The sequence below is a fragment of the Melanerpes formicivorus genome, unplaced genomic scaffold, assembly GCF_026170545.1.
Source record: "Melanerpes formicivorus ecotype bairdi unplaced genomic scaffold, bMelFor1.0.p_v2 SCAF_2, whole genome shotgun sequence".
NCBI lineage: Eukaryota > Metazoa > Chordata > Aves > Piciformes > Picidae > Melanerpes > Melanerpes formicivorus.
In genome coordinates, this window is record NW_027142354.1 from 13,008,225 (window position 1) to 13,036,031 (window position 27,807).

Below are 27,807 nucleotides of genomic sequence, written 5' to 3' on the forward strand. Positions count from 1 at the left end.
TGTGATACTGTGATACTGTGATACACCTTCTCTTCCAGTACCTCAGAACACCCCGCCTCCCCGATGGCCGCGCGGCCAGCATTGTCTCACGACTCCAGAAGATGCTCCCGCCCTCCCTTATCCTGCTCACAGCCCAGAGCGAGCCCCCAGCTTCCGCGGCATACGCCTGCTACCTGGGAGCAAGGCAAACACTCTGCCGAAGCCCCGTCCAGCCCCCTCAGACGCCCAGCCCCACAACGGGCGCCCCGCCTCCGGCCCCGCCTCTCCTGCGCCGTGCTCCAGGGGGACGTGCCTGGGGCGAAAGCAGCGGGTGGAGCCCAGACCCCAAAGCCGCGCCTCCTTGCTCCCGTCCCCGCCCGGCGAGGGCCAGCCCGCCCACTGCGCAAGCACATGGCCTTCTGGCCCGGGGTGTTGTGGGCCCGCTAGCGGGCGGAACCATGCTACGCTAGTTTGGGAGAAGTAGAAACATGCTTCTGGAAGATGGGAGGAAGTATGCAGCTTGCCTTCATAGATCTTCACTTTATTTAAAATACCATTTAACTCTTAGAAAGCTTATGCCTTTTTTTTTTTTCACTGGGGAACCCCCTTCCCTGTTACGAAGTGTCAAGCCTGTCGGTGTCCCCCTGTTGATCACTGGTTTGCCCCAAGATGGAGGCCGCCGGTGGGCGGTGCTGATGCTCACCCTGTGTGAGGGGGGACGTAGTTCGGGCTGCTGGTAGTGGGCATCGCAGCTTTTCTCGGCGGCGGGGACCTGTCCGGTCTGCTTTTGCGCTATGGTGAGGTGCAGGGCTGGGGGGCCGGCCGGCCGGCCGTTCTTTCGTAGTGTGTGGGTTGGAAACGGGCCGTTTCCGTAGCGTGGTTCGCAGGGGAGAAACGGCACGTTGAGTGCCTTGCTTGCTGGGCTGTCCGAAAGCTTTCCCAGGCCCCGGCAGCTCCGGACCGGCGGCGGGGAGCGGGAGGTGGCGGCGAGAGGGAGGTGTGCCTGGGAGCAGCCGCGCTGAGGGTGGCCTGCCTCATGGGCCTGCGCAGCCCGGGCGGGAGCAGCTGAGCCGCGTCCGGGCCCGACGCAGCGTCCCGAGGTGTGTGCTTCCAGCCACCCAAGGAGGGACGGGGTGTGGGGGTGGCAGCTTTCCTGCTCCGCTGCGTGCGGCGTCGCTGTGTCACCAGCAGTTCCCTTTTACCGTCGGACACCAACAGGTGTGCTTGTAGGGGTAGGATGGTTCCTGCTTCCAAAACCTGTATTTATTTTTATGGATGCTCCGTTTTAAACCTGTTCTTGGAGGATTTAGCTCCAAACATACTCTGGCACTTAATATACTCTGAAATTTGATAAGTCATATCATGTCACGTTGTATGCTTAAAAGTTACCAGGTAAAGAAGATAGGTTAAACCCCTAGACTAATTCCCGAGTTGTATATACGTGCTATTAATATGTTTTGGTAGGTAAGTGAAGCCATAAATCTTCATAGAAGTATTTCCCCAAGCCTGATAACACTAACTTAAAAAAGTTTTGCCCAGTTAAGAATATTTCAGATTTTTGTTGATTTGGAATGCAGGTATATTTTGATGATATAGCTATGTCTATGTAATGGTGCAGTCCTGTTGATACTGAATTACTAGGGCAGGAAGAGCTGTCTAAATTTTCAAGGTGTGTCTAAATGTCTAAATTTCCGTATGTCAGTTTCCTCTCTTCCTTGGGTGAAGTCTCTCAGATTTGATGCAGTGTTTAGAAAGTAGTTGCTTAAATTTTACTGTACAGGATTAGACGTTAACATGCCTCTGCTGTAATCAAATATTTACTGTACTGATATATTGCCATTTTGCACCTCAATACAGCTGCATATGGCATTAGATCGTATGAAATGGCTGTCGTGTGTGTGGTTGGAAGAGTTAACCTACCACTAAGCTCTTTTTGCATTGTCTTTAGGTACATGCTCATAATGTGTTGTATTAAAAGGAATACGGTAGCATGCTCCAGGCAAAAGATTCTTTTAAGGTGGATTTAATATTCCTTTTTTCATTAGTTACTAACCAAATGTCCTTTTGCAGCCTCACAAGAAAAAGAAACCCTTCATAGAGAAGAAAAAAGCGGTAACTTTTCATTTGGTGCACAGAAGTCAGAGAGATCCACTTGCTGCTGATGATACTGCACCCCAGAGAGTACTGCTGCCTACACAGAAAGTAAATACTTGCTTTTAATGTTGAGGGTCATTCAGATGAGAAATGCTGAAGGAGGGCGAAGTGGGTATGCAAGTGTACAATTCAAAAACGTGGTCTGAGAGAAAGTAGTTTTTAGTCTGTTTTATTAAAAAGGGGGTGTTGTAGGAAATTTGATAGTTGGCAGTTATGTGATGAGTTGAAGGATGGTGAACTGGCATTAGGGATACAGATGTATTTAAAACCCAGCAACAGTTTCCTGACCCATCCTGAAAAAGCAGGCTTTGTTAGTTAACACTGCCTATGGAAAAGTTAATGTCCTGCTCAGAGACCACTTAACAGTACTCCAGATGCTTACAGTGTTCCAACTGGCTGTATGTTAGGGTGATTAGTGGAGAGAGGACTACTAGGACTTAGAATTCAGGTGTTCTCAAAATATGTGTGTGTTTTGTTTTGGGTTTTTTCCTCAGGGGACCTAAGTACTAAACATACTTCTTTTTTCAATTCCAAGGGGCATGAGGAGCAACGGCGGGAAGAGCAGCGGAAGTATGGAGTCTTCTTTGATGATGACTATGACTATTTGCAGCATCTAAAAGAGGCATCTGGTCCCTCTGAGCTTGTCCCTTCTGTGCGTGGACAGCAAAGCAGAATTGTTGTCACGAATGATGGGCACATAGAAGATGAAATTCAGCGAGTTCCAGTACGTAGTATTTTTGCTAATAATAATCTAATGCTGTTCTTTGGATTTTAGCATCCACATTAACTCCATTCAACAAGTGTTACCATGACTGTGACATCTCTCTCTATGTATGTAGGATCCTTCTGACCCACAATCAGACTTTCCTACAAGTAAAAACAAAAACTGAGAAGCCAAAGTATATTCACAGAATTGCAGAATGCTGGTCTGGAAGGGACCTCGAGAATCATCTGTTCCAACCTTTCTAAGTGATAGTGTAGTTTAAATGAGATGGCCCAGCACCCTGTCCAGCTTAGTCTTAAACCTAACCAATGTAGAGGAATCCAGGACTTTCCTTGGGAGATTATGTCAATGTCTGGCTGTTCTCATTGTGAAAAAGTTTCTTCTGGATTCCAGCTGGCTTCCCTCCACAAGTAACTTGTACCTATTACCCCTTGACTTTTTCTTGTAAAAGGGAGACTCTGTTGTCCTGGTAGCCTGGTACTGATGAACAGTACTTTGCCAGCACAGTGTTAAAACACTTTGTGTAACCATAACAACATAACAGAGATGGCTTATAAAAGTATTTGAGCAACTGTTTTACTGGCATTGGCATTTGTTTGTGAAATGTTTTGAACTTTGGAGTGCTCTTGGAATTGTGAATATATCAGTTTGTATTACCAGTACACCATGTATTTGAAGTGGAGTGCAACAGAAGGAATAGAAAAATCTTTCAATGGCTGGCATAACTTGTGGAATTTCATGATACTAGATCAGGTTGAAATGGAAAATAAATAGCTAATTTCATCCAATGATGTATGCTGTTGCTAGGGAGTCACTTTTAATTGAGGGAGGTTGGTTTAACCAAATGTTGTTTTTATTCAGAAATGCATTTCAGGTACAGTTTGGTGATACTGTATAAGAGTTAAAATTACTTTACATGTGTCTATTAGTAAGCTTTTAATAAGCCTTTCAGTGAAAGGGTAATTGCAAATCTCTATTAGTGTTCTCAAAACCAACCCACCTGTCTGCACTTAGAGGATATTGACCTGAGAATTAATACTGCCAACACTTTACCTAGCTTTCATTGCATAACTTTGAGTATTTGCCACCAATAAAGTAGCACTTACCTTAATATTTAAGTAGCACTCAAGGAGTTTCTTTTGTTCACCTTTTTGTGAATGTGAGCTCAGAGGGGAAACTGAGAACAAACATATTGTGATGGGTTATTTTGTGTCTTTGTCTAAGGCTCCGTCCATTAAGTTACCTTCCTCAGTGTTTGCCACCGAGTTTGAAGAGGATGTGGGCTTGTTAAATAAAGCTGCTCCTATTTCAGGTACTGTTAAATCTCCCTTTCTGTAAGATGAGTTGCCATCTAGGTACTAGATGGTAATTATGGCTTTGATTACAGTGTCATAACAGCTTTGATTTAGAACAGACTCAATAGCAGAGGTGAAGAATGATCTATATGAGTCCCATGATTCACCCTGAAACCAATAATTATAGCTTTTTAGCTTTGTTTATGGGGGCTGGAATCAATGAGCTCTTACTGTTGTGCAGAAAATGGAAACCAGTAACAGGGGAAAACTCTAGATAGTATTATTTATTACTTTGTTCAATCTAATTCTGGAACTGGATTTTAACTCTCAAAATGTCTCTTCTAATGCTGAGTGGTGTTCTACACATTGGCCGCAGTAACCCCATGCAGCGCTACAGGCTGGGGTCAGAGTGGCTGGAGAGCAGCCAGGCAGAAAGAGACCTGAGGGTACTGGTTGATAGTAGGCTGAACATGAGCCAGCAGTGTGCCCAGGTGGCCAAGAAGGCCAATGGCATCCTGGTCTGTATCAGGAACAGTGTAGCCAGCAGGAGCAGGGAGGTCATTCTGCCCCTGTGCACTGCACTGGTTAGGCCACACCTTGAGTACTGTGTCCAGTTCTGGGCTCCTCAATTTAGGAAAGATGTTGACTTGCTGGACCATGTCCAGAGAAGGGCAAAAAAGCTGGTGAGGGGTTTGGAACACAAGCCCTATGAGGAGAGACTGAGGGAGCTGGGGTTGCTTAGCCTGGAGAAGAGGACACTCAGGGGAGACCTTATTGCTGTCTCCAACTACCTGAAGGGAGGTTGTAGCCAGGTGGAGGTTGGTCTCTTCTCATGGGCAACCAGCACCTGAACAAGAGGACACAGTCTCAAGCTGCACCATTGGAGGTTTAGGCTGGATGTTAGGAAGTTCTTTACAGAAAGAGTGATTTGCCATTGGCATGGGCTGCCCGGGGAGGTGGTGGAGTCACCATCACTGGAGGTGTTTAGGAAGAGACTGGATGGGGTGCTTGGTGCTATGGTTTAGTTGATTAGATAATGTTGGATGATGGATGTTGGACTCAGTCTCAGCGGTTTTTTCCAGCCTGGTTGATTCTTTTCTTTTCTATTTCAGTGTTGCAGGCTGTAAGTATGCTTTTGTTATGCATCCAGCTTTACACTGAGTATTCACTTTTTCATATATCTCAATATTTTATATTAAGAAGTAATTGTAGTAGTTCTCTCTGTCCTGCTGGAAGGATACTAAAATCACTAATTGGCAGTAGAGAAACCCTTTCTGATTTTTCATAGTGTAGAGAATTCTAGGGCATGGTAACTAGCATTGGCAGGTGATCTTACAGTACTTTCTCTGAGTATTTATTTCTTGTAAAGTAGCCTAAGTAAAAAATACAAAAATGTATTTATGGAAACTTAAGACCTCTGGGGAATGTTCTTATCTGGCTAAGAAACAGTGACAAGAGGCTGGTGACTTGCCCTGGCTTGTATCAAATCCTCAAATCCTGTTGAAGATCAAATTCTCAAATAACTGTTGAGGAATTTTGTCATTTTTGGGTTTAATCTTTCCTCAGTGTAAGTTAACAGTCTAGTTGGATTGGGGTTTGTCCAGGAACGTAGCTTTGTGGTGTCAGATGAACTTAACAATTTATGGTCTGTTTTGGTTTTTTCACTTACTAGGACCACGGCTAGATTTCGACCCAGATATTGTTGCAGCTCTTGATGATGATTTTGACTTTGACAATCCAGAAAATATCTTGGAAGATGATTTTGTTCTACAAGCAAATGAGTCACGGAAAGGGTACACAGAGCTCTGTAGAACTGTTTGTTGTTTGTAAATAGGAATGATGCTATTTGTTGTTTTGTGTGTTGTAGGAAGCAAGAATCATTTCAGATTTCCATCTGAATAATTTATATGTGTTAAAGGAAAACCACATTACATTGGTAGCTTAGAAAATCAAACTTTCATGGGTCATTCCAGAGATGGATTTTGTTTCTTTGAGCTCATGGCTCTTACGTATTTGTTTACAGAAGCAATGTATGGAATAATACAATTCTTGAACTATTTAAAACATCATCAGCTATCACATTTAAAATACATCACTAGTGATATTGAGGAAGGCTAACAAGGGTTTCTAGAACCTTTATGAACACTCTATGTGATACTGTACTGCCCATTATTTATTTAGACTTTGGTATTATTTTTACCATGAGAAATTTTGCTGATGCTTTTCCTGCTTGGACATGTATTGCTGAATGTAGACATAACCTCACTCTCAGCACACATTGCTGTGTGATCCAACAGTTATCAGAAATGTTTGCAGCTTTCAGGCAAAAGTAGTGTTATGCTGGCTTTTGCAGCACTGTTACTGCTGAACTTGTTTTTCTTTTACTGGTTTGAAAATAGAAGCTTTTCATCTCTCCCTCTAAAGATTTAAATCTGTCATTGCCAAAATGTTTCAGGTAAGCCAGCATTGGTCAGATCTGTGGAAAGGTCCATGTATTATCCGGATGAGGAGATTGAGTCACTCATTAGCAAATTTGCAGATGACACCAAGTTGGGAGCAGATGTTGATCTGTTAGAGGGCAGCAGGGCTCTGCAGAGGGACCTCGACCAACTGGACAGATAGGCAGAGTCCAGTGGGATGGCACTCAACAAATCCTATTGCGGGGTGCTGCACTTTAGCCACAGCAACCCTATGCAGAGCTACACGCTGGGGTCGGAGTGGCTGAAGAGCAGCCAAACAGAAAGGGACCTGGGGGTGCTGATTGACAGCCGCCTAAACGTGAACCAGCAGTGTGCCCAGGTGGCCAGGAAGGCCAATGGCATCCTGGCCTGCATTAGGAATAGTGTGGCCAGCAGGAGCAGGGAGGTCATTCTGCCCCTGTACTCTGCATTGGTTAGGCCACACCTTGAGCACTGTGTCCAGTTCTGGGCCCTTCAGTTTAAGAAGGACATCGAAACACTTGAACGTGTCCAGAGAAGGGCAACAAGGCTGGTGAGAGGCCTTGAGCACAAGCCCTATGAGGAGAGGCTGAGGGAGCTGGGATTGTTTAGCCTGGAGAAGAGGAGGCTCAGAGGAGACCTCATTGCTCTCTACAACTACCTGAAGGGTAGTTGTAGCCAGGAAGGGGTTGGTCTCTTCTCCCATCAACCAGCACCAGAACAAGGGGACACAGTCTCAAGCTGCACCAGGGGAGGTTTAGACTCGAGGTGAGGAGAAAGTTCTTCACCGAGCGAGTCATTCATCATTGGAATGTGCTGCCCAGGGAGGTGGTGGAGTCACCGTCCGTGGTTGTGTTCAAGAGGGGATTGGACATGGCACTTAGTGCCATGGTCTAGTCATGAGGTCTGTGGTGATAGGTTGGATTTGATGATCTTTGAGGTCTCTTCCAACCTTGGTGATACTGTGATTACTCTAAAACTGTTTTATGCTTCTGTTCAGGGGATCGCATGCTGAGGATGAAGATGAATGGGAAGATGTGGAGGACGATAGCGATGAAGAGGGTAGTTACGGTAATGATAAAGACTACGATTCAGAAGGTCCTTTCTCAGATGATGGAATTAATGGACAGACTAAGGAATTTCTCTTTATGCAAGAAGAAACCAGGAGTCGTTTCACAGAATATTCTATGACATCTTCAGTGATAAGAAGGAATGAGCAGTTAACTCTCTTGGATGACAGATTTGAAAAGGTGAGGCAGCTCAAAAATGTTTAACTTAGGGTGTTGAATGCTTCTTTGTCTTTTGATTCATCTCATAAGGTGGTGTCCTGTATGCTTGTGTAAATTCGAGCTGCCTTTGGTAGTCAGGGTGTCAAACAGCTGTTTGCACATACTTTGCCTGAAGAGGCTTGTGTTAAATTACTGTTCAAAGGCCTAACACCCATACAGTTAAACAGAATTGCTGCAGTCACTAGAATGTATATTCATAGTATTACACTTTAGTCTGAGAATCTTAGTTTAGTTCAGCAGATCTTGTAGTAACAAGAAGTTCAAGGACAATGAAGGGAGACTTCAGGGCCTTGGGACAACTGGTTAAGGGATTGGGAGCACAAGCAGTGTTTTCCTCTATCCAGTTGCAGGGAGTGATGAAAGAATAAACAGGAAGAGCCAGCAGATCAATGCCTGACTCCAAGCCTGATGTCATAGGCCAGACTTTGGGTTCTTTAACCATCGGTTGATTTATAGCACACCAAGCCTGCTTACAACACATGGGATACACCTATCACAAAGTGGGCAAAGGATCCTAGTGCAGGAGCTAGGAGGGCTCAGTGAAAGAGCTTTTAACTAGATTGGAAGGTGGGAGGGCAAAACCCAGGCTCGATAGAAATAAGCCTGAGAGCAGCACACCAGTATTTGAAGGACGTGCTAGCAAGTGCTCTTGTTCTGCTATATCAGTGGAGGTAGAGAATGGAAAGCCACATAGTAGCAAAGATGCAAGAGCTATTGATGAGTTAGTAACATGGGATTACCTGTGAACACTCAGGTAGGAATCAGGGATTCTTCCTGCAAAAAGGTGGCCGTCTGATGTGCATTTGCACTAGTGCACACTGATGGGAAGCAAACGAGGAGCTGCAAGCCACTGCTTTGGGAAAACTATGATATAGTAGTGGTCATCACAGAATTGTGGTGGGATGTCTCATGCAACTGGAGCGCTGCAGTCAATGGCTACAAATTCTTCAGAATGGATAGACAAGGAGGTGTGGTGGGGTGGCCCTGTGTGTCAAGGAGTGCTTTGATTATCTTGAGCTTAATGATGGTGACAACTGGGTTGAGCGTTTATGGGTAAGAATCAGGGAGATGGCCAACAAAGTAGATACTGTGGTGGGTGTCTCTTATAGACTAGCTAGGATTGCTTGCCCTTGTTCTCCTAGAGGACTTCCCTCATGTCTGCCAGAAATACAATACATCAGAGAAGGAGCAGTCCTAAAGGTTCCTAAGGTGTTTGGAGGGTAACTGTCTGACACAGCTGGTGAGGGTGCCAAACCTCTATTGGATGCAGGGGGCAACGTAGTGGTCAAGGATGAGGAAAAGGCTGAGGTGTGCAATACTTCCTTTGCCTCAGTCTTTAGCAATAGAATAGAATAGACCAGGTTGGAAGAGACCTTCAAGGTCATCACGTCCAACCTATCATCCAACACCACCCAACCAACTAAACTATGCAACCAAGCACCCTGTCAAGCCTCCTCCTGAACACCTCCAGTGATGGCGATTCCACCACCTCCCCAGGCAGCCCATTCCAGTGGGCAGTCACTCTCTCTGTGTGAAACTTCCTCCTGACCTCCAGCCTGAACCTCCCCTGGTGCAGCCTGAGACTGTGTCCTCTTGTTTTGGTGCTGGCTGCCTGGGAGAAGAGACCAACCTCTGTCTGTCTACATCCTCCCTTCAGGTAGTTGTAGACAGCAATAAGGTCACCCCTGAGTGTCCTTTTCTCCAGGCTAAGCAACCCCAGCTCCCTCAGCCTCTCCTCATAGGGCTTGTGTTCCAAGCCCCTCACCAACTTTGTTGTCCTTCTCTGGACACACTCCAGCAAGTCAACATCCTTCCTAAACTGAGGGGCCCAGAACTGGACACAGTACTTGAGGTGTGGCCTAACCAGTGCAGTGTAGGACTAGTTGTTTGGGTACTCAGCCCCTTGAGCTGGAAGGTGGGACTGGGGAGCAGAATGAAGCCCCCATAATCCAAATGGTTAGTGACCTGCTGCACCACCTAGACATACACAAGTCTGTGGGGCTGGATGGCATATGCCCAAGGGTACTGAAGGAGCTGGTGGAAGTGCTCACCAAGACACTTTGTATCATTTACCAGTAGTCCAGGCTAACTGGGGAGGTCCCATTTAACTGGAGTTTGGCAAATGTGGTGCTCATCTACATGAAAGACTGGAAGGAGAATCTGGGGAACTACAGACCTTTCAGTCTGACCTCAGCGACAGGGAAGGTCATGGAGCAGATCTTCTTGAGTGCCCTTATACACCATGTACAGGGCAGCCAGGTGATTGGCCTAGTCAGTGCACCCAGAGAGGATCAATGAGGCTGGTGAAGGGTCTGGAGAAAAGGTCCTAGGAGGAGTGACTGAAGGAATTGTGGGGTTGTGTAGTTTGGAGAAAAGGAGGCTGAAGAGAGATTGACAATTACCTGAAAGGAAGTTGTAGCAAGATGGGGGTCAATTTCTTCTCCCTAATAAGTGTTAGGGTGGTCTAGATAGGACATTAGAAGAAAACTCACTGACAGGGTTCTCAAACACTGGAGTAGGCTGAGCAGGGAGGTGGTTGAATCTCCATCACTGGAGGTGTTCAAAAGACACATAGGTGTGGTGCTACGGGATGTGGCTTAGCACCAGATTTCATAAAGTTAGATAATGGTTTAAGATCTTTTTCCAACCAAAACGGTTCTGTGTACAAGTGCCTGGTGAAGACTCACATCTTTCACCCTTTCTCCCCACTGTGCCAAGTATACATTGATGAAATGGTGTCAGAGCAGTGGAAGTATGGTGTAACTTTTGTTCTGACCAGTGACAGACTTCTTAATGTACAGATTGAAATAATGGCTCAGAATAAGAAACATTTTCTAGGATCTGATTTATATACTGTTAAAAACTTTCTGACTCCCATGCTGAAAAAATACTGATTAGTAATGGAGGAAATCCTACTACAGATGGTTTTGACAGTTGTTCAGCAAATGAGGGGGGAGAGGAAAAAGGGGAAAACAGGAAGAAATGTCTACATCTTCTTGAGGCTATCAAGGAGTTCCACAGCAATTACCGATTCCCACTTCTTCATTTTAGTTTTTTGAACAATTTGATGAAGATGAAATTGGAGCCTTGGACAACGTGGAGTTAGAAGGCTATATAAACACAGACAATGCTCGCCTGCAGGACGTTCTGAATGATTACTACAAAGAGAAAGCAAAGAGGTAGGTAGTCCCAGAAGTACTGCTTCACATAAGCAGTTCCATAAGCCTGTGTTTGTATTGAAAGTTTGGGTATGTTGTTCCTAGTACAAGCACTGAAAGATTACATCTCACAATAAAAGGAGCTACATAGGAGTATTAGCCCTTTTTTTTCAGTTGTCACTGAATGTCAGTCTTAACATACAACACAATTGAGTGAAGGCATTCTGTTGGTTTATGGTGCTTTTGTAGAGCTGTACTGAGTTCAGTGTGACACCTGAGTTACATTAAAAAGGCAAAGGAGGAATGCCTCACCTTTCTCCCTGTACCTTTACTTGTGCTCTTAATAGACTCTGTAGCTTAGACTGTTCTGTCCTACTGCTATGCAGTTTGAGGCACTGCAAAAATCAACCCCGTGTCCATGTAAGGTTGTGTTTCCACAGGATAGTCACTTTGTCTTAAAGCAGGTGATATTATCCTAAAATTAAATGGTGAGATGTTCTCACATTACTCTAACCTTGCAATCCAGAAACAAGATTAATGTGTCCTTTGTAGTGAAAGATGACTGACTGCTTTGCAGCAGAGTCCATAATCCCCTCTAGCACTGCCTTGCTTACAGACTAAAAACTCTGTTCTCTTCTGCTTTCCAGTCACAAATCTCACATGCCACATCTTTATGAGATGCAAAAATACTTTGTTTTTTCAACTATATTTCTTGTACTGTCTATTGGCTTATTTTGGAGATACTTAAGGAAACTTATTTTTGCTGCAGGTTTCGATGGGAATTTCTTTGGTTTGGGATGTTAGCGTGGAGAGGTTGGGTTTGTGCAATTACACATTTTAAACACAAGGTAAACCTTGGGTTTTTTTCTCTTCTCTGGACTTTTTGCAGTTGTGTGAAATTGGATGCTCTTGAACCCTGTGAAGATTTAGACTCTGCTGTGAATGAAGACAGTGAGGAAGAAAAAGAAGAAATGGTAGTTACAGTTATTGAGGAACCAAAAGAAAAGTGGGATTGTGAGTCCATTTTGAGTAAGTATTTTGGAGTTGGCTTTTTTGTCCCTAGGATTTCAAGTCAATGATAGGTGATCTCAGGACTTTTCTAACAGTGCTTTAGGTAAAATGGTTTATGCTTCTGGAGCAAAAAGCAGGAGTTCTTGCTAAGCAAAGCTACTGCTGTCATGTGAATAACTTAATTCTTGAGATGTAATATCTTCAAGGATTAAGTAGTTGTACAATTCACAATGAATTTACCTAATTTCAGTTTGCAAACCTTTTCTTAACTACTTTTTTTCCCTTTGCTTATGTCCCAGGTACATATTCAAATTTATATAATCACCCAACACTTATTAAGGAGCCATCAAAGGTAAAATCACTGAACTTACTCAACTAACAACTTGAACTGGGAAAACTTGAGACAAAAGTGGTTATTTTTGCAATGGATATCAGTTTTTAAAAGGAGGGGGCAGGAAAAGATAGCTGGGGAGGTTGTTAGCCTTTAGCATACTTCACTGAATAAAGGTTTGATACACTTTATTTTATTAGAAGGAAAGTGACTATGTTCAACATTTCTGTAATAGTTAGGCAGAAATATAGAGGGCAAGGAATTGCTTTCTTGCTATCTGTATTATACCCTTGTTTAATTTGTGTCTCACAGCCACATCTTAGGTGTATCTTTTCTTGAAAAGAGATTTCTGTTTCAGTTCTACAGTTGGAAACAATTTATTGTAGTTCTTTGGCCTTCCAGACATTCTCCATCATTAGAGCACAGCTTGATGTTCCAGATGTGTGAGACTTTGGCAGGAAGCCTTTTTCTTGGAAAGTTTATGAAGGTCTAGCAATGTGCGCTAGATTCTGTGGCCCTGCTCTGGCAGGGGGATTGGACCTGAAGGTCTCTTGAGGTCCCTCCCAACCCCTAATGTCCTGTGATCCTGTGAATATGAAGTGCCTACTTAAGTTCTGCTTGTTTGGTTTTGATAATACTTAAAAGGCAGTAACTTGTTCAGGAAGGCCAGATTCTGCTCACAGGTGTGTTGAATTTCTTACTTTGGGATCAATGTGTATTCTTCTGAGGGAAGAAAATAGTGTGAGGCAATGTAGGTGTTTGTTGCTGTTAAATCTGAATCTAATGGGCTTACACTGATAAGGCAGTGTGATGTGCATTGCTTGGAGGGAAAGCTAGGGACCATTAATATGTGTGTGCTCTCTATTTTAGCCCAAGCCAATAAAACTTTCTCAGAAGACTGGAATTCCCTTACATATCTTGCCTCAGAAAGGTCTGACTGCGAAGCAGGTGGAACGCATGCAAATGATTAATGACAGTGACCTGCCAAGGGCATCAACACAGCCCCGCTCCAAAGATGAGAGCAAAGAGGATCGCAAAGCTCGAAAGCAAGCAATAAAAGAGGAGCGAAAGGTAAAGCTTGTTTTAAACAAGACCTTGCAAAACCCACGTTCTGGTACCTGAATTCTGTCTCACAATATTTTTTTCAAAGCTCATTTGTTCTTCTCTCTGGAACACAATAGGCAAAGCTTGCTGGTCTCAAAGGACTTGTTGGTCTTTTTTTAAGAAAAAAAAAATCCCCTGGAAAGAAAGTTAACCTTAGGACTTTTGTCATCTTAATTTCCTCTATGGAAATTTGGTGTGTCCACTATTGTATGCATAGCTTTGGAAGGAGCTTTGTTTTTTTCTGAATCATAGAATCAATAAGGTTGGAAAAGACCTCAGAGATCATCAAGTCCAACCTGTCACCCAACACCTCATGACTAACTAAACCATGGCCTCAATCCCTTTTTGAACACCTTCAGGGACGGTGACTCCACCACCTCCCTGGGCAGCACATTAGAATAGAATAGAATAGACCAGACCAGGTTGGAAGAGACATTCAAGATCATCGTGTCCAACCTATTATCCAACCCACCTAATCAACTAAACCATGCAACCAAGCACCCTATCAAGTCTTCTCCTGAACACCTCCAATGATAGTGATTCCATCACCTCCCTGCGCAGCCCATTTCCAATGGGCAATCACTCTCTGTGTAGAACTTCCTCCTAACCGCTAGCCTAAACCTTCCCTGGCACAGCCTGAGACTGTGTCCTCTTGTTCTGGTGCTGGTTGCCTGGGAGAAGAAACCAACCTCTGCCTGTCTACAACCTCCGTTCAGGTAGTTGTAGAGAGCAAGAAGGTCTCCCCTGAGCCTCCTCTTTCTCCAGGCTAAGCAACCCCAGCTCCCTCAGCCTCTCCTCATAGGGCTTGTGTTCCAAGCCCCTCACTAACTTTATTGCCCTCCTCTGGACTCGTTCCAACAAGTCTACATCCTTCCTAAACTGAGGGGCCCAGAACTGGACACAGTACTCGAGGTGCAGCCTAACCAGTGCAGTGTACAGGGGCAGAATGACCTCCCTGCTCCTGTTGGCCCCACTGTTCCTGATGCAGGCCAGGATGCCATTGGCCCTCTTGTCTGCCTGGGCACACTGAAGGCTCATGTTCAGCCTACCATCAACCAATACCTATTCCACTGGTCAACAATTCTTTCTGTGTTATTAGCTAGGTAAGCTAAGAAAACAATTGTGATGTTTCAGGTCGTACAGAGTGAAAAGTCTCTCTGAAAGAAATATGGATAATCTAATTAGTCACAATGATGCACTGGCTGCTTTGTGTAGGAACAGAAACTGCCAGCATATTAGAAGCTTCAGCTAATTAAAGACAACAATTCTGGTGGTACATATTAGTTTGACTACTAATAATTAGTACCATAAATGAAAACAGCAGCAATTTGGACATTGTTGTTGCGATCTGGAACTGCTAATTAAAACCATCTTTTGCACATTTTGTGCATTTGGTAAATCTGTTGTTATTTGTACATACAGGAACGCCGAATGGAGAAGAAGGCCAACAAGCTAGCCTTCAAATTGGAGAAAACAAGGCAAGAAAAGGAGTTGCTCAACCTGAAACAAAACGTTCAAGGACTGAAGTTGTCTTGATGAAACTGAGGAGCTTACTCTGGAAACATCCCTAAGTTTGCATTTGTCTTGAGAAGGGAACCGAGAACTCAGCTTTACCAGTTCTACACAAAGGGGTTATTCAGATACTGCTGAATAAACAGGAACCAGAAACTTCTCATTCTCTCTGAAATGAAGTTCTACATAATACAATGTATTAATGATGTCTCTTCTGTCAAAAGTGACATGAAAACTATTGCAAAGTGTAATTGCAGCAAAAATATGTTAAAGTGATAAACAGTATTTTTCTTACAAGCTCTTACTGAACAAAGGGGCTTTTTATATATATATATATAGAGAGAGAGAGAGATGTTGAATGTATTCAACAAATGACCAGAATCCTTCTATTACATTTTGGTTCTGTGGTGGGTTCTGAAAACAGGGTGGAGGGCTTGCGGGTGCGGTTCACAAAACAATCTATCCATATGTCTTCTCTCCCTTACACTGGTGATTAAATACAGTGCCTTGATACAGCACTGTCTTGTAAGTCAAGGAGTTTTCAACCACTCCTTAGTTCTTCACTGGCTTTGTTAATTTATTGTTTGGGTACCACTACAAAAGATGCAAAATAACCTTTTGTAAACAGAGGGGTGTGGTGGGTTGAAATTAGTGCCCCCCAAAATAAAATTGCCATACCAGCTCAGATGGAAGCAAGTGAAGCTATATTTACAAGCAAAACTACAATCTAGAAATACGAAATGCAATGAATATGTACAGAATATACAATATTTACATCTATTTACAGTTTATGAACAGCACAAGAACCCCCCTGGACAAAACCAGGGGCTACCACCAACTTCTTCTCTCCTTCCCTCCCTCTCCCCTGTGTACAAGGGACAAGAGGAAAGAGAAAAGCAGAGAGTTTATAAATAGCTGACGGCTGGGTGCCAAGAACGAAGGGACAGGCTCTTCTCAGTTGCACCCTGTGATAGACAAGGGGCAATGGATATAAACTACAGCACAGGAGGTTGCACCTTAACAGGAGGAGGAACTTCTTCACTGTGAGGGTCTGGAGCACTGGAACAGGCTCCCCACAGAGGTTTTGGAGTCTCTGGAGACTTTCAAGACTCATCTGCATGAATTCCTGTGTGACCTGTGCTAGATTCTGTGGTCCCGCTCTGGTAGGGGGGTTGGACTCGATCTTCAGAGGTCCCTTCCAACCCCCAACATCCTGTGATCCTGTGGATACCACACACTGGGTATCACAGGGTGAGGATGGAAACAGGAATTTGCTTCTGTTTGCCACTCACGATATTATAAAGGTATTAAGAATACCTTAAATACTCCTTAAATAATTTTGTGAATACAGGATTGAGACAAGCTCATGGAAGGAGTGGTGAGGCCTATTGAGACAATTCAAAATGCTTGTTTGTATTGGATGAAGGCTTTTATAATATATCTTAAGTAACACAGGTTCAGAAAATGCACTAAACAGGCATTTATGTCCGCAAGGATCTTGGTCACTGCTCAGAAAACTCAAATGTCAGTACAGTATTCAAGTCTAGATTAAGACTTTCGTTTGTCAAAGTTGTTCAGGTCTGTGTTAAGCAAATCTGTAGAAATCATTTGTCAGGTTAGAATAAGTTTCAGGGTTTGCACTTGGCTGATCTCTGTACTAGTTTTCGTAGGTTTCCCAGGCTGAAGCAGGGGCTGCCTATGTCATAAGAGTTAATTACGTCATTACTGCTGTGTGGCAACTTGGAGTTGTCAGCTCTAAAGGTAATGAAGGCTGGCCTCCAAGAACTCAAGACTTGTAACAGCGATGCAAGGGAGGAAATTTGAGAAACCATTCTATTGAGATGAGTCACCTACCAGGAAAGGAGTTAAATGGAACAAGTGAGTAACAGATGCTGTTCAGTGGTTTGGATGGAATGAGATTTTGTGATTCACCGAAAAGAAAAATACTAAAGAGTGCACACATTCTTTTCTAGTCCTTAACTTACCCACTTTGTGTGTGTCTAAAGTAATCTTCTGTGGCAAATTGTCCTTTTTCCTGATTTCTCATTGCTAATTTGTGATTCTGTGCTTGTACCAAAGTGCATCAGTCAAAACTTGGAAGAGGTAAAAACAGAACAAATGGGATGGTGGAGGCTAAGGAAGGTATTTGGAAGGAAGATTATAGTCCAGACTAAGCACAGACACACAGAAAGTGGAAAGATGTTTAAACAGAGTAATAAAGATGACAGAGTTGCTTGGTTCCTCTACACTTGTACTCAGTGAAATGCTGTAATAGCCTTAACTCTCTGCCCTGGAGCATGGTAAAACCTGAAGGAAAAGGTGAGAAACAAAAGCAGTCACACATCTGCTCTGCGAGATGTGGACTTCTTTTGTGTGTTACAAGAGCAGATAAGGAATCCGTAAGTGAGAAGTCTTTCCCCCTCTAGGTTACAAGTCTCATGAAAAAGGTTCAAGTTTTCCTAAAAGTTGTTTTTGTTTAATACAAGTAACATCCCTGCTCTGGAATGAGAATAGAGGCCTGCTGTTGGAGTCAGAAAGGCATAGAACTATTTGTCCAAAACATTACTGATTTTAAAACCCCCAAAATCCCCACAAATTAGACATTTACAAAATAAGATCCTCTCAGAATGCTGTTTGGCATACCATGGAAATGTTCTGTCTTGAGACACTTGCTACTTTCTGGAGTGGCTGTGGTTTACCCTGAGCCGTTACTGGGCTCTTGATTCCGTACAAATTAAATGGAATAAAGCCCGCTGCAGATCACCTGCTCTTGCTTCCCAGCCTCACCTTGCCCAGGTGTGATCTTGTCATGAAAGCACATACCTGAGCTGTCATGTGGAAAACAAGGATCTGTCCGTCATAGCACAAGGGCTTGTGCCTCACAGGAACAAGATAAATAAGGTAGTTCTGCACGAGGGAGCCCTGGCACGTGACTGTAGGTGTCCCCTTCTGACAGCAAAATGCTGCTTGAGGAAAGGCTCAGTCCAGCTGTCCTGTACAACATAACTGAGACTTGGTGTGGTTTTGAATTTTTTACAGCTAGCCAAAGTCAAGATCTGGTTCCCTGTATGACCTGTGGAAGACGTTTTGCACAAGCTGCTCTGGTAAAGCAAAACTTCTGTTTTGTCAAGTGGGAATGTCAAGGTGTTTAGCTGCAAGAGGTAGTGAGCAGTGGGGAAGGAGGAGGTTGCTGCCAGCAGAGAAATGAACATGTTTAAAAGAGCAAATGATTGAATTACTTGTTTCATTAGTGAACTTCATCAGAAAATTAATGAATGTGGACAAAAATGTTGTGACTTAATATGCAGTCTTGCACTGTTTTAATTTACCTGCATGGCCAAACCCAGTTATTTACTATATATTGCATTTAAAAATATGTATCTCTTGGTGAGACATGAATTACTAAGCTGAAGCTTCCTTTGTGTTCCAGGTTTCTAGGCAGAATTTGTTATTTTGGGCTTCCTGGGAAAAACAGACTTATAAACCATCCAATAAGTAGTCCCTTTGATAGCATAATGCGGGCACCAGGCTCAATTCCAAAGCCTACTGAAGTGAATGAAAAGATTCCCCCTGACCTCCCTGATCCCTGGATTACAAACTAAATGGGTGTCTGCACAGTTTGCCTGGCACAACCCAACTGTGGGTTTTCCTATGAGGCAGGGGACTCTGCACACAGCCTCCCCCTCCTCTGTTTGCATTACTGATCCAGTGGCTCTCTGGCAGATCAGTCCTGAGACAGAGCTAAAAACTAATTGGGGATGGGGGTGGGGGGTGGAATACAAGAAAAATACACTGGAAACTGCATGACTGAATGATGAGACAAAGGAGGAACCACCTTGTGTTGATAGTTCCATGTTTGGTATCTCAGATCAGATATATGATGGTTTAATCTAGCAAAATAACACGAAAAGACAGTTCTCTGTGATTTGAGGAATGCTGGAAGTTTCTTGTTCCTATGACTAACCTAAAGATACAGGTCCTGTAATGCCTGTGTCCTGATGAGGCAGGACTGGTATGCTCCTCGATGAGGAAGACACAGGTATCTGCTGCCTTCTCGGTCTTGTAGAGAAGTCCTTTCAAGCTGGTTGTCAAAAATGCCTAGAAACAGAAGATAAGGACCTGAAGCACATGAGTAGAAAGCTTCAAAGGGACCTGAGCGTCTCGAAATGCGTGTTGTAAAATGAGATGAGTTTTAGTGCAGCTGAGCTGTACCAAAATGCCAGGCTCAGACAGCTGCTTGACTCCTATGGGAAGAGTGGATGGCACAGAAAAATTGAGAAGATCAAGAATAATAACTAAGAACTGGAAATGGAGAGCAAACAAAGGAAGACAGGACAGGGATCTTTAATTTACCAGCTGCAGATAGGCTCAAATAGGTGTTATCCACAGAAAGAGACAGTTTGGTCTTCTCTACCGCAGTGTTCCTCACAAAGTGGATTGCCCATCTAGTGGCAGAAGAGTGGGGTTGATGCTAAAATCTGAGACTTCTGAACCTTAAAACCTCCTCTGTTGTGATGTGTGGCTCTTCCACAAATTAGTTGCTGGATATCTACCTAACATTTCCCTGTGCTTCCAGCAGCAGGTGTTATCCCTAGTTTTCCTTCAGCTGCTGATAAGCAGCTGCTCCCTTTCAGCCTGGGGCTGTCTCTTTTTCAGTGGTGTTGATGAGATGGACAGTGCTGCCATTTGTCAGGGGAGCCCATGGTCTGCAATGAATATCTAAGCTCAAAGAACTAACAATGCAAATATCAGCTCCTTAAACAGGATCAGTCTGTTCCTTAAACAAGAAAGAAAAACAGTTCTGGTGGTGGTGAGGGAGTCCAGCGGGACTGTTCCTGCTCATAGACCCAGTCTCTACAAGTCGTTACTTGTGCTGGCCTCCAGCATGTCCTTGAGCACAACAAACTGGAAGTGGCTTCTATTTCTTATTTGTGCCAAGCTGCAGCTGTACTCTGACAGCTCTTTAAAGTTTTGTGAGCTTCAGGAGTTAAATTGAATTCAAAATAAATACTGCTTCAGGTCCCTGCTCCTGAATCAAAGTAGTTTTAAAAGCTGAGTAAAGATGCATCATCAACAAAGCACAACTTCAACCCATAAACAACTCCTTTCCTTTGTATTGCAGGTGAGACATGATCCCATATGCAGGAAAGTCTTCAAAAAGAAGCGCAAACCCTTCAACTCTCTGAAACAGAGACTGCAGGGAACAGAAATCACCACTGTGAAGACACAGCCCTCACAAAAGGTGTAGTTAAAATTGAAACGTGTGTTATCTCCGTATGAAGTCTTTCATTCACTAACGCTATTGTTTCCTCTGAAGACAAATCCTGGATGTTGTGGATGAGTCTCGCATATGTGCTTGACTTGCTGCCAGATTCTTTCCTCCCCCTCCATGCTAGCTGCTAGCATTAGAGGGCATTTCTCTATTCAAAGCCAAACCAGTAGGTGTCATGACTGCTCTGGAATGTGAGTGTCTCTGCTGCTCTAGGAAATGTTCACGTATGGATTTTAAAGACTGGGAGAGTTTTCTGATGGCTTCACCTTCACTTAAACCTGAAAGACAGTGTGATCTGAGATGGTTGGTGCATGAATGCCCCAGGGTGAATGTAAGAGCTATCAGTGGCCCTAAATCTTGCCCACGTGAAGCTATGGAGATTCACTGCTATTGAACTCAAGGGTTTAAAGATGTCTTTAATCTGAATTTATTTACAGAGCCGGAGGGCAAGTAGCTTAAGCTCTTACTGAAACAAGGTTTCTTCACACCCTGTTGGGGAGGAGGGGAATACACAGCTGATAAAATAATTATGAAATAATTTTAAAATCATTTAAATAACGTAATAAAACAAATAATGAATTAATAAATGGCAATCTTTTTAAAATAATAAAATAAAATATTTTTTAAATCACTTTACCCAGAAGTGACAAACCACTGCTGATTTGGTGTCCATGCAGTCTGCCATTGTAAAACAGCCTTTAAAATCAGTTGTGGAAAGAAACAGAAGTGCACAAAGGTTTAAAGCAAGCTGATGAGAACGAGGGAAGGCATCACTCAGTGTCTTTTCTATCCCATTTTAAGCACCCTTTGGTCTGCCATGAGCAGAGCGTTTTGTTGGAGGGCATTGTTCTTTTATCCATTTTCTGGTGCTGTCAATTGACAGCAAAGGGCTAAATCCTATGCCTTTCAGAAAAGAACTAATTTCTTTTGTTTGTAACTTTTTTTTCCCGTTCCCTCAGAAAGGCAGAACCTGCACTGGAAGATGTTTTTCTGTCCCTTGCAAGGAGAAAATGTTGCCTGTTGTCTCCCTTTTATTTCCATTACAGAAACAGCCAGGGAAGAAATCCAACTGGAGGCAGCACCACGAGGATTTTATTAATGCTATTCGGTCGGCCAGGCAGGTCACAAAAGCTCTGAAGGAGGGCCGCCCTCTTCCGCCTCCTCCCCCACCAAGCATCAATCCAGGTTTGTGGTTTCTATCTTATTATTGTACTAATCTTTAGTAAAACAGTGACCTCTTATCATCAATGGCTAACCTTCAGCTTTGTGCTCCCTGACACAACACAACAGGGACATTAGTTTCCTCTGTACTCTTTAATTTCCACCTCTATTTCTTGGCTTAAATCAAGTAGGAGTGCAGCACAGAGGTGGCAAGGAGGAAGGGAAAAGTACCTGCACTTTTTAAGTTTAAAGGCAGCAAGTTTGGGGTCTGATATTAGGGTTAGGGTTAGGGTTAGGCTCTGTCCAGCCTGATCTAGTGTGGGGTGTCGCTGCCCATGGCAGGGGGGTTGGAACTAGATGATCCGTGTGGTCCCTTCCAACCCTGACTGATACTATGAAACTATGAAACTATGATATTAGATAATACTTTGTAAGGAGAGTCAGGATGCCTGTGTTCTGTAGCACAGGCTGTACCACAGTGTAACAGAGGTGAAATACCACCCCTCACTATTCACCACTCCAACATGATGGCTTTTCCACTGTCCCCTTCCCCACCCACCTGTGCAGATAGTGGAAGTCATTTAGAAAAGATGGGACTGGTTTACTACTAATAGCCAGTGTGGACTCTGGACAAAGCTCACTGTTTTAGAAGTTACAGACCCCAAAAGCTGCACACACAGCAAATTTTTCTCATGATGTGTGATTTATAAAACATGGGAATGGGCCTCAGTGGAGTCTTGCCTGCATTGGGAAGGTGGAGGGTGGGAGAGGGAAGTGAGGGCTCTCTGGGCTTACTTCCAGAGAAGGAATTCTTGATAGCAAAACCAGCTGCTGTGATTCCAGCCTTTCTCCTGTTCTAGATGACAGTGATGCAGTACAAGCAGCAGGACACATCTTCCTTCCTTGATTGGGGTTGGGCTCCTCTCTGAATTTCCACTGCTGAATTCTTTAATGACTTTGTTATTTCTTGTCTGTCTGTACTGACTCTGAGATCAGACCCCTCCCTTTCCTTCTCTGTCTTGGAGGAAACCAATTTGTGCAAGAACAGCAGTAGTTATCGAGAAAGGAATTTGACAAATTGCTGAGGGGCCTACTGAGGATGTATATCCTTGCTACAGGACTGGAGAGAAATTACATGGGCTGGGGGGAGGAAAGAGAGAGATTTCCTCTCTTCTTCCTCCAAATAGAGCCCAAAGCTCCCCATTCTCCCCTGAAGTGTCAGGTTCCCCTGCCAAGCCAAGTATCTGTTTCATCCTCCCCTCCTCTGTGGTCAGAAACATTTTGTCTATGCTGCTTTCTGGAGCTGGCTTTTGGTGGCTGCTTGGGCTACCTTTTTGGGGTTGTTACTTAAAGAAACAATTTTTAAAGCTGGCACTGGGCAGGGAGGAGGGGTCTGAGAATGCCAAAGGCACTGCGTGGGCTGAATGTGATTGCCTTAACCCCACACTGTGACTGTTTACTGAAACAAGTAGGACTGCACCAGTGATAACCCTTACTGAAGAGGTTTCAGAGGAATGAGGGCTGTAACAATGTCAGAAATTACTCTAGGAGGCGCTGCTGTATGTTCTTCACAGTGCTGCTTCACACCCAGAAACCTGGCTCTTGGATGTGCCTCGGCTGATAGGGCACAGTGTTTCAGCAGTGTTTCACCAAATAGAAATCTTAATGACCACTCTTGTAAAGTGGTCTTAAAATGATTGGTTTTGACTGCTCTAGGGATTTTTAACTAATGCCTTTTCTGCAGATTTGGTAATTGTGAGGTTGGGCATAGGAATAAGCAAAGATGATAAAATCTGATTTTATTAATCTCTAGGGCTTTATTTCTGAAGGCAATTCCTGTTGGCTGGGTTGATACTGTAGCCATGTATTTTAGGATTTCTAGAAGGGATTTATGTAGTTCTCCTAAGTTTATCCTCTGGTAGGCAATGGGAGCTCACCGTGGTCACCTGCTGATGGAGCCAGGTTTGAACTGCACCCTGAGTGCTCCAGTAAAGCAGGGCAATTCTTCTCCTGTAGTGTATAAACTGTGACACGAGTTGTTCCTTTCTTATGGTCAGACTATATTCAGTGCCCGCACTGCTCACGAAGGTTTAATGAGGCTGCAGCACAGAGGCACATCAAGTTCTGTGAAGAGCAAAGTGCCCGCCGTGCCTTTGCCGCAAAGGCCACCAGACAGGCTTCGGTAAGCAAACACAGCCACACTTGTCTTGTCCTGGAGGCAGAGTTGCCAGATTGTTGTTTGTGGTGAGTAAAGACCTCTGTTAACAGAAAATTAAGAATCCAGGGAAGGGAGTAACCTCTTAACGACAAGATACACGCTGAATATCGGATAGATGATCTGTGAACGTGGAGCCCTTTGCCAGCAGTAACAAGTGGCAGAATGTGACTGTGTGACAGCAGTTTCTTTAGACTCTTCTGCAGCTGCATTCCAGGGTAACAGCTGTAGGGAAGCAGAAACCTGGCAGATCTTACAATGCATAGAGAAAGCTGTTGTTTTTCATTGGAGGTCCCTGCTGTTGGCAGGTTTGCCGTTTCCTGCAAGTTTAGAGCTGATTTATTCTGATTGCTAGACACAAAGCCAAAGGGCTAAGCCCCTCTGGGGGAATCCAAAAAGGGCATTTTTAAACGTTTTTTTTTATTTTTAGGATGCTTTAAATTGCAATTACTCTTTTACCCATTTGGACAGGGAAAATGTCTTCCAAGTGTGTGTGGGTCACACTTCTTTCCTGTTTCTCCCTAGTACTGCTTCAACAGTGATTTTGGAGAGTTTTCATTGGGCTTTGTAGGCTCCTTGCTGGAGTCAGGTGTGGATTGTGCATTTTCTTTTACTAGAACAAACAGCCAGTGACTCAGAGAAAACCCCCAGCTGCTGCAGCTGCTGCTGTAATGCTTCAGAAGAGAGAACAGTATGGCAGCACAGATGATCCCCGGTCAAGTAAGGAGTTCATTTAGCCATATTTATGTTCTTCTTGTAACAAACTCTGATGTATTTGAAATGAAGGGTGCTAGTTTAAACACAAATCTTAGTCTTTGTAACACAGCCTTCTGACAGAAAAATTTGAATGTAATATTATTTTCTTGTAACAAGTCCCAGGCAGGACATGAAATCCTAAATTCAATTCTGTAGAATGCTTGTTAGAAAGGAGAAGGCTCAAAAATTTTTCACATGGAAGTAATTGATACTGAATGGCTTTCCAAGTCATTATCCTGATCTGCTGTGCCACGTGTGTACACTTGGCACAATGTTTTTGTGTCATAAGCCCACAATGTTTTTATGTGACTCCTCAGGAAAGACTTCTTAGCCCTTTCAATTAGAGGTCCTCAAACAGAAGTATCTATATAGAATAGAATAGAATAGAATAGAATAGAATAGAATAGAATAGAATAGAATAGAATAGACCAGACCAGGTTGGAAGAGACCTTCAAGATCATCGCGTCCAACCTATCATCCAACACCACCTAATCAACTAAACCGTGCAACCAAGCACCTTATCAAGTCTCCTCCTGAACACCTCCAATGATGGTGTCTCCACCACCTCCCCAGGCAGCCCATTCCAATGGGCAATCACTCTCTCTGTGAAGAATTTCTTCCTAACCTCCAGCCTAAACCACCCCTGGTGCAGCCTGAGACTGTGTCCTCTTGTTCTGGTGCTGGTTGCCTGGGAGAAGAGACCAACCTCTGCCTGTCTACAACAGTCTCTCCTCATAGGGCTTGTGTTCCAAGCCCCTCACCAACTTTGTTGCCCTTCTCTGGACATGTTCCAACAAGGCAACATCCTTTCTAAACTGAGGGGCCCTGAACTGGACACAGTACTTGAGGTGTGGCCTAACCAGTGCAGTGTACAGGGGCAGAATGACCTCCCTGCTCCTGCTGGCCACACTGTTCCTCATGCAGGCCAGGATGCCATTGGCCCTCATGGCTGCCTGGGCACACTGCAGGCTCATGTTCAGCCTACCATCAACCAGTACCCCCAGGTCCCTCTCTGCCTGGCCACTTTCCAGCCCCTCTAACCCCAGCCTGTAGCACTGCATGGGGTTGCTGTGGCCAATGTGCAGAACCCAGCACTTGGTACTAGAACATGCAGTCTGGATGTAAGATTCTTTCTATCTGATAAAGGACTCTATCATTTTTCATCTTAGTTTTTAAGAATTATTCCATGGTGTCTACCTTTTCTTAAGTCTATTTAGATGAAGCAGCAAGCTTTGTATATTGTTTGGTCCATATGACTTTCATGTTATTGGTTTAACCTCAATTATTATCACCACCACATTCCCTGAAACCATTCCCTCTAAGAAGGATTCCATATAATATGTTTGCTAGCACCCATTGCTGTGGGTCATGACTACATCACTTGTGCTCAGTTTGTTTAGATGATGTTTTACTAGGTCATTTTAATGGTTGTTTGTAGTATAACCTGTGAATGATAATACTTGGTGTTCTTTGTAGCAGTGTCTTTGATCCCTACATTTCTGGGTTTATGTTGCATTTATGTGGCTTACTTTTTTTTTCATCACCTCCAGGACCACTGCTGAATAACAGAAAACCTATTGTAAAAAAATCTTGAGGAGGAGAATCTGGGTAAGAATGTGTTTTCTTTGGTTTCAACATTATAATTTATCTATATACAATATCCTATTGCAACATTTGCAGTATGACCTTCTTTGTATTAACTGAAGCAATCAACTGCACTGCAAACTTTTGCAGGGTTCTTCACGTCCCCATTGTGAGCTGCAGAATACAGTAATTTTGGTGTTAAACATTCTTTGCTCCATGTCAAGTAGGCAGTGTGAGTGGTGTGCTATACCTATCTATAAAACTTGTGTTCTCACAAAACTCCGCTGTCCAAGTGAGGAAGATGCCAGCATCCATTTCAGTAATCACTGTGTCAGGATGCTGATGTGGTGGTTCTTCTTTCTCCTCAATGTTTACTTTCCCAGACCATGAAGTTTGGTGCTTCTGTGCTTCAGATTGTGCAGTCAATCTTGTTCTCTTCTTGGGCTATGCAAAGCCATGTTAGAAGAGCAGGAATGCCTTCCAGCCCCTGCTTAGGTTGTTTGTGGTGCTGTTGTGCAAGGGGATGACTCAGATTATGAGTATCTTGCACCCCTGTGTGATGTTTACAACTACAGAATGTGAGGTCCTGACAGGGAACGTGGTCAAGACAGATCCTCTGTAGCTGGCAAGATATTTTGAGCCTGGGAGATGACACTGTACCAGTAAAATGCACACAAGTCTGTTGCAGAGAGTCACTTTCAAAGTCTTTACAGGGTCCTTCTATGTGCAGATTACTTGCAACTGCTAACCCTGTAGTAACTTCTATGCAGGGTCTTGCACACAAGCAAGAGATTTATTGATACTGTTCCCCAGATTTAGCCATGAATTTTGAAACTCAGGCCTTACAGCCTTGGGGAGGAGACTCTTCTTTCCTGAGGGCCATCAATGTGTCCCGGTATCACTGGGATTGCAGTTGCAGCCAATATAGAGGCCTGGGACAGACATCCATGCTACCATCCAAAATGTAGGACAGTCTTGTATGCCCTGAGTTGTGGAAGCGACTGGCCTGGGTGAGCTTTTAGGTATTGGGCTGTTGGCAACTGCTGCTGCATTTTCTGTAAAAGCTGAGCTTTGCCAAGTGATTTACACAGCACTTCAGGCTAGTGACAGTTGGTTTCAGTGCTATGCAAGAGTGCCTTTTAGTTGAGAAAGCAGACGTGAGAAACCAGCTTTGAGCAGTGCAAATAAATGTTCTCATCCTTAATGTGCCTGGAAATGGTTTCCAGGATAGGCTGCTCTATCACCTTGCCAGGGAGTGAGGTTTAATCTTCTTAGATCAAATTGAGCAACATAAAACCCCCTATTTCTATAGCAATAAGAAGCATATGGCTTGTTACTGCTTTCAGACCACAGAAGCTAGAGTGGCTGGTTGGCGAAGATGTGTTCAAGTTTTCTTCTGACACATTCCAGCATTCCAGCACATCTTTCACCTGAGAGCTACAGGTACCACATAAAATAAAATAAACAAACTGAAATTCACTCTTGTTTTGTTTTGCTTTGTTCCCCTAGGCTTGCAATTTTATTATGCTGTCCCTTCCAAAGCTGTGAGATTATTTATCTCGGTTGCCAAAACGTAATTAAATGTTTGCCTGTGAGGGGCTGGATAGTACCAGTGATTCAGTGGATGGTTTGAACAAAATGTAGGATGATCCAGTATCATGTCTTTCTTTCTCCCCTCCCCTAATGCTTAGCTTTGATGTTTTGAACAAGATAAATGAACATTTGGGATTTTCATTTATATATTTAATAGAATCTTCCACTAAACAATAAATGATAAATGATGGTGACTGCAAAGAGATAAATGGCCACATGTGCTGTGTATCA

At 43.7% G+C, this 27,807-nt stretch overlaps 2 protein-coding genes across 2 annotated transcripts; both read left to right on the forward strand.

Moving 5' to 3' along the window:
* Window positions 1-641: 641 nt before the first annotated feature.
* Window positions 642-15,290, forward strand: LTV1 (LTV1 ribosome biogenesis factor). Its single transcript, XM_068150973.1, has 11 exons — window positions 642-776; window positions 2,050-2,181; window positions 2,669-2,857; window positions 4,082-4,169; window positions 5,825-5,945; window positions 7,591-7,840; window positions 10,931-11,058; window positions 11,927-12,066; window positions 12,348-12,400; window positions 13,250-13,450; window positions 14,906-15,290. The coding sequence occupies exons 1-11, from the start codon at window positions 774-776 to the stop codon at window positions 15,017-15,019; spliced, it is 1,419 nt and encodes a 472-aa protein (XP_068007074.1). The 5' UTR covers window positions 642-773; the 3' UTR covers window positions 15,020-15,290.
* Window positions 15,291-15,783: 493 nt separating this feature from the next.
* ZC2HC1B (zinc finger C2HC-type containing 1B) lies at window positions 15,784-27,389 on the forward strand. The gene is made up of 7 exons (XM_068150986.1): window positions 15,784-18,099; window positions 20,118-20,237; window positions 21,314-21,452; window positions 23,486-23,610; window positions 24,261-24,363; window positions 25,950-26,007; window positions 27,330-27,389. Exons 1-6 carry the CDS (start codon window positions 17,956-17,958, stop codon window positions 25,991-25,993), a joined length of 675 nt encoding a protein of 224 aa, XP_068007087.1. The 5' UTR covers window positions 15,784-17,955; the 3' UTR covers window positions 25,994-26,007; window positions 27,330-27,389.
* The last annotated feature ends 418 nt before the right edge of the window (window positions 27,390-27,807 follow it).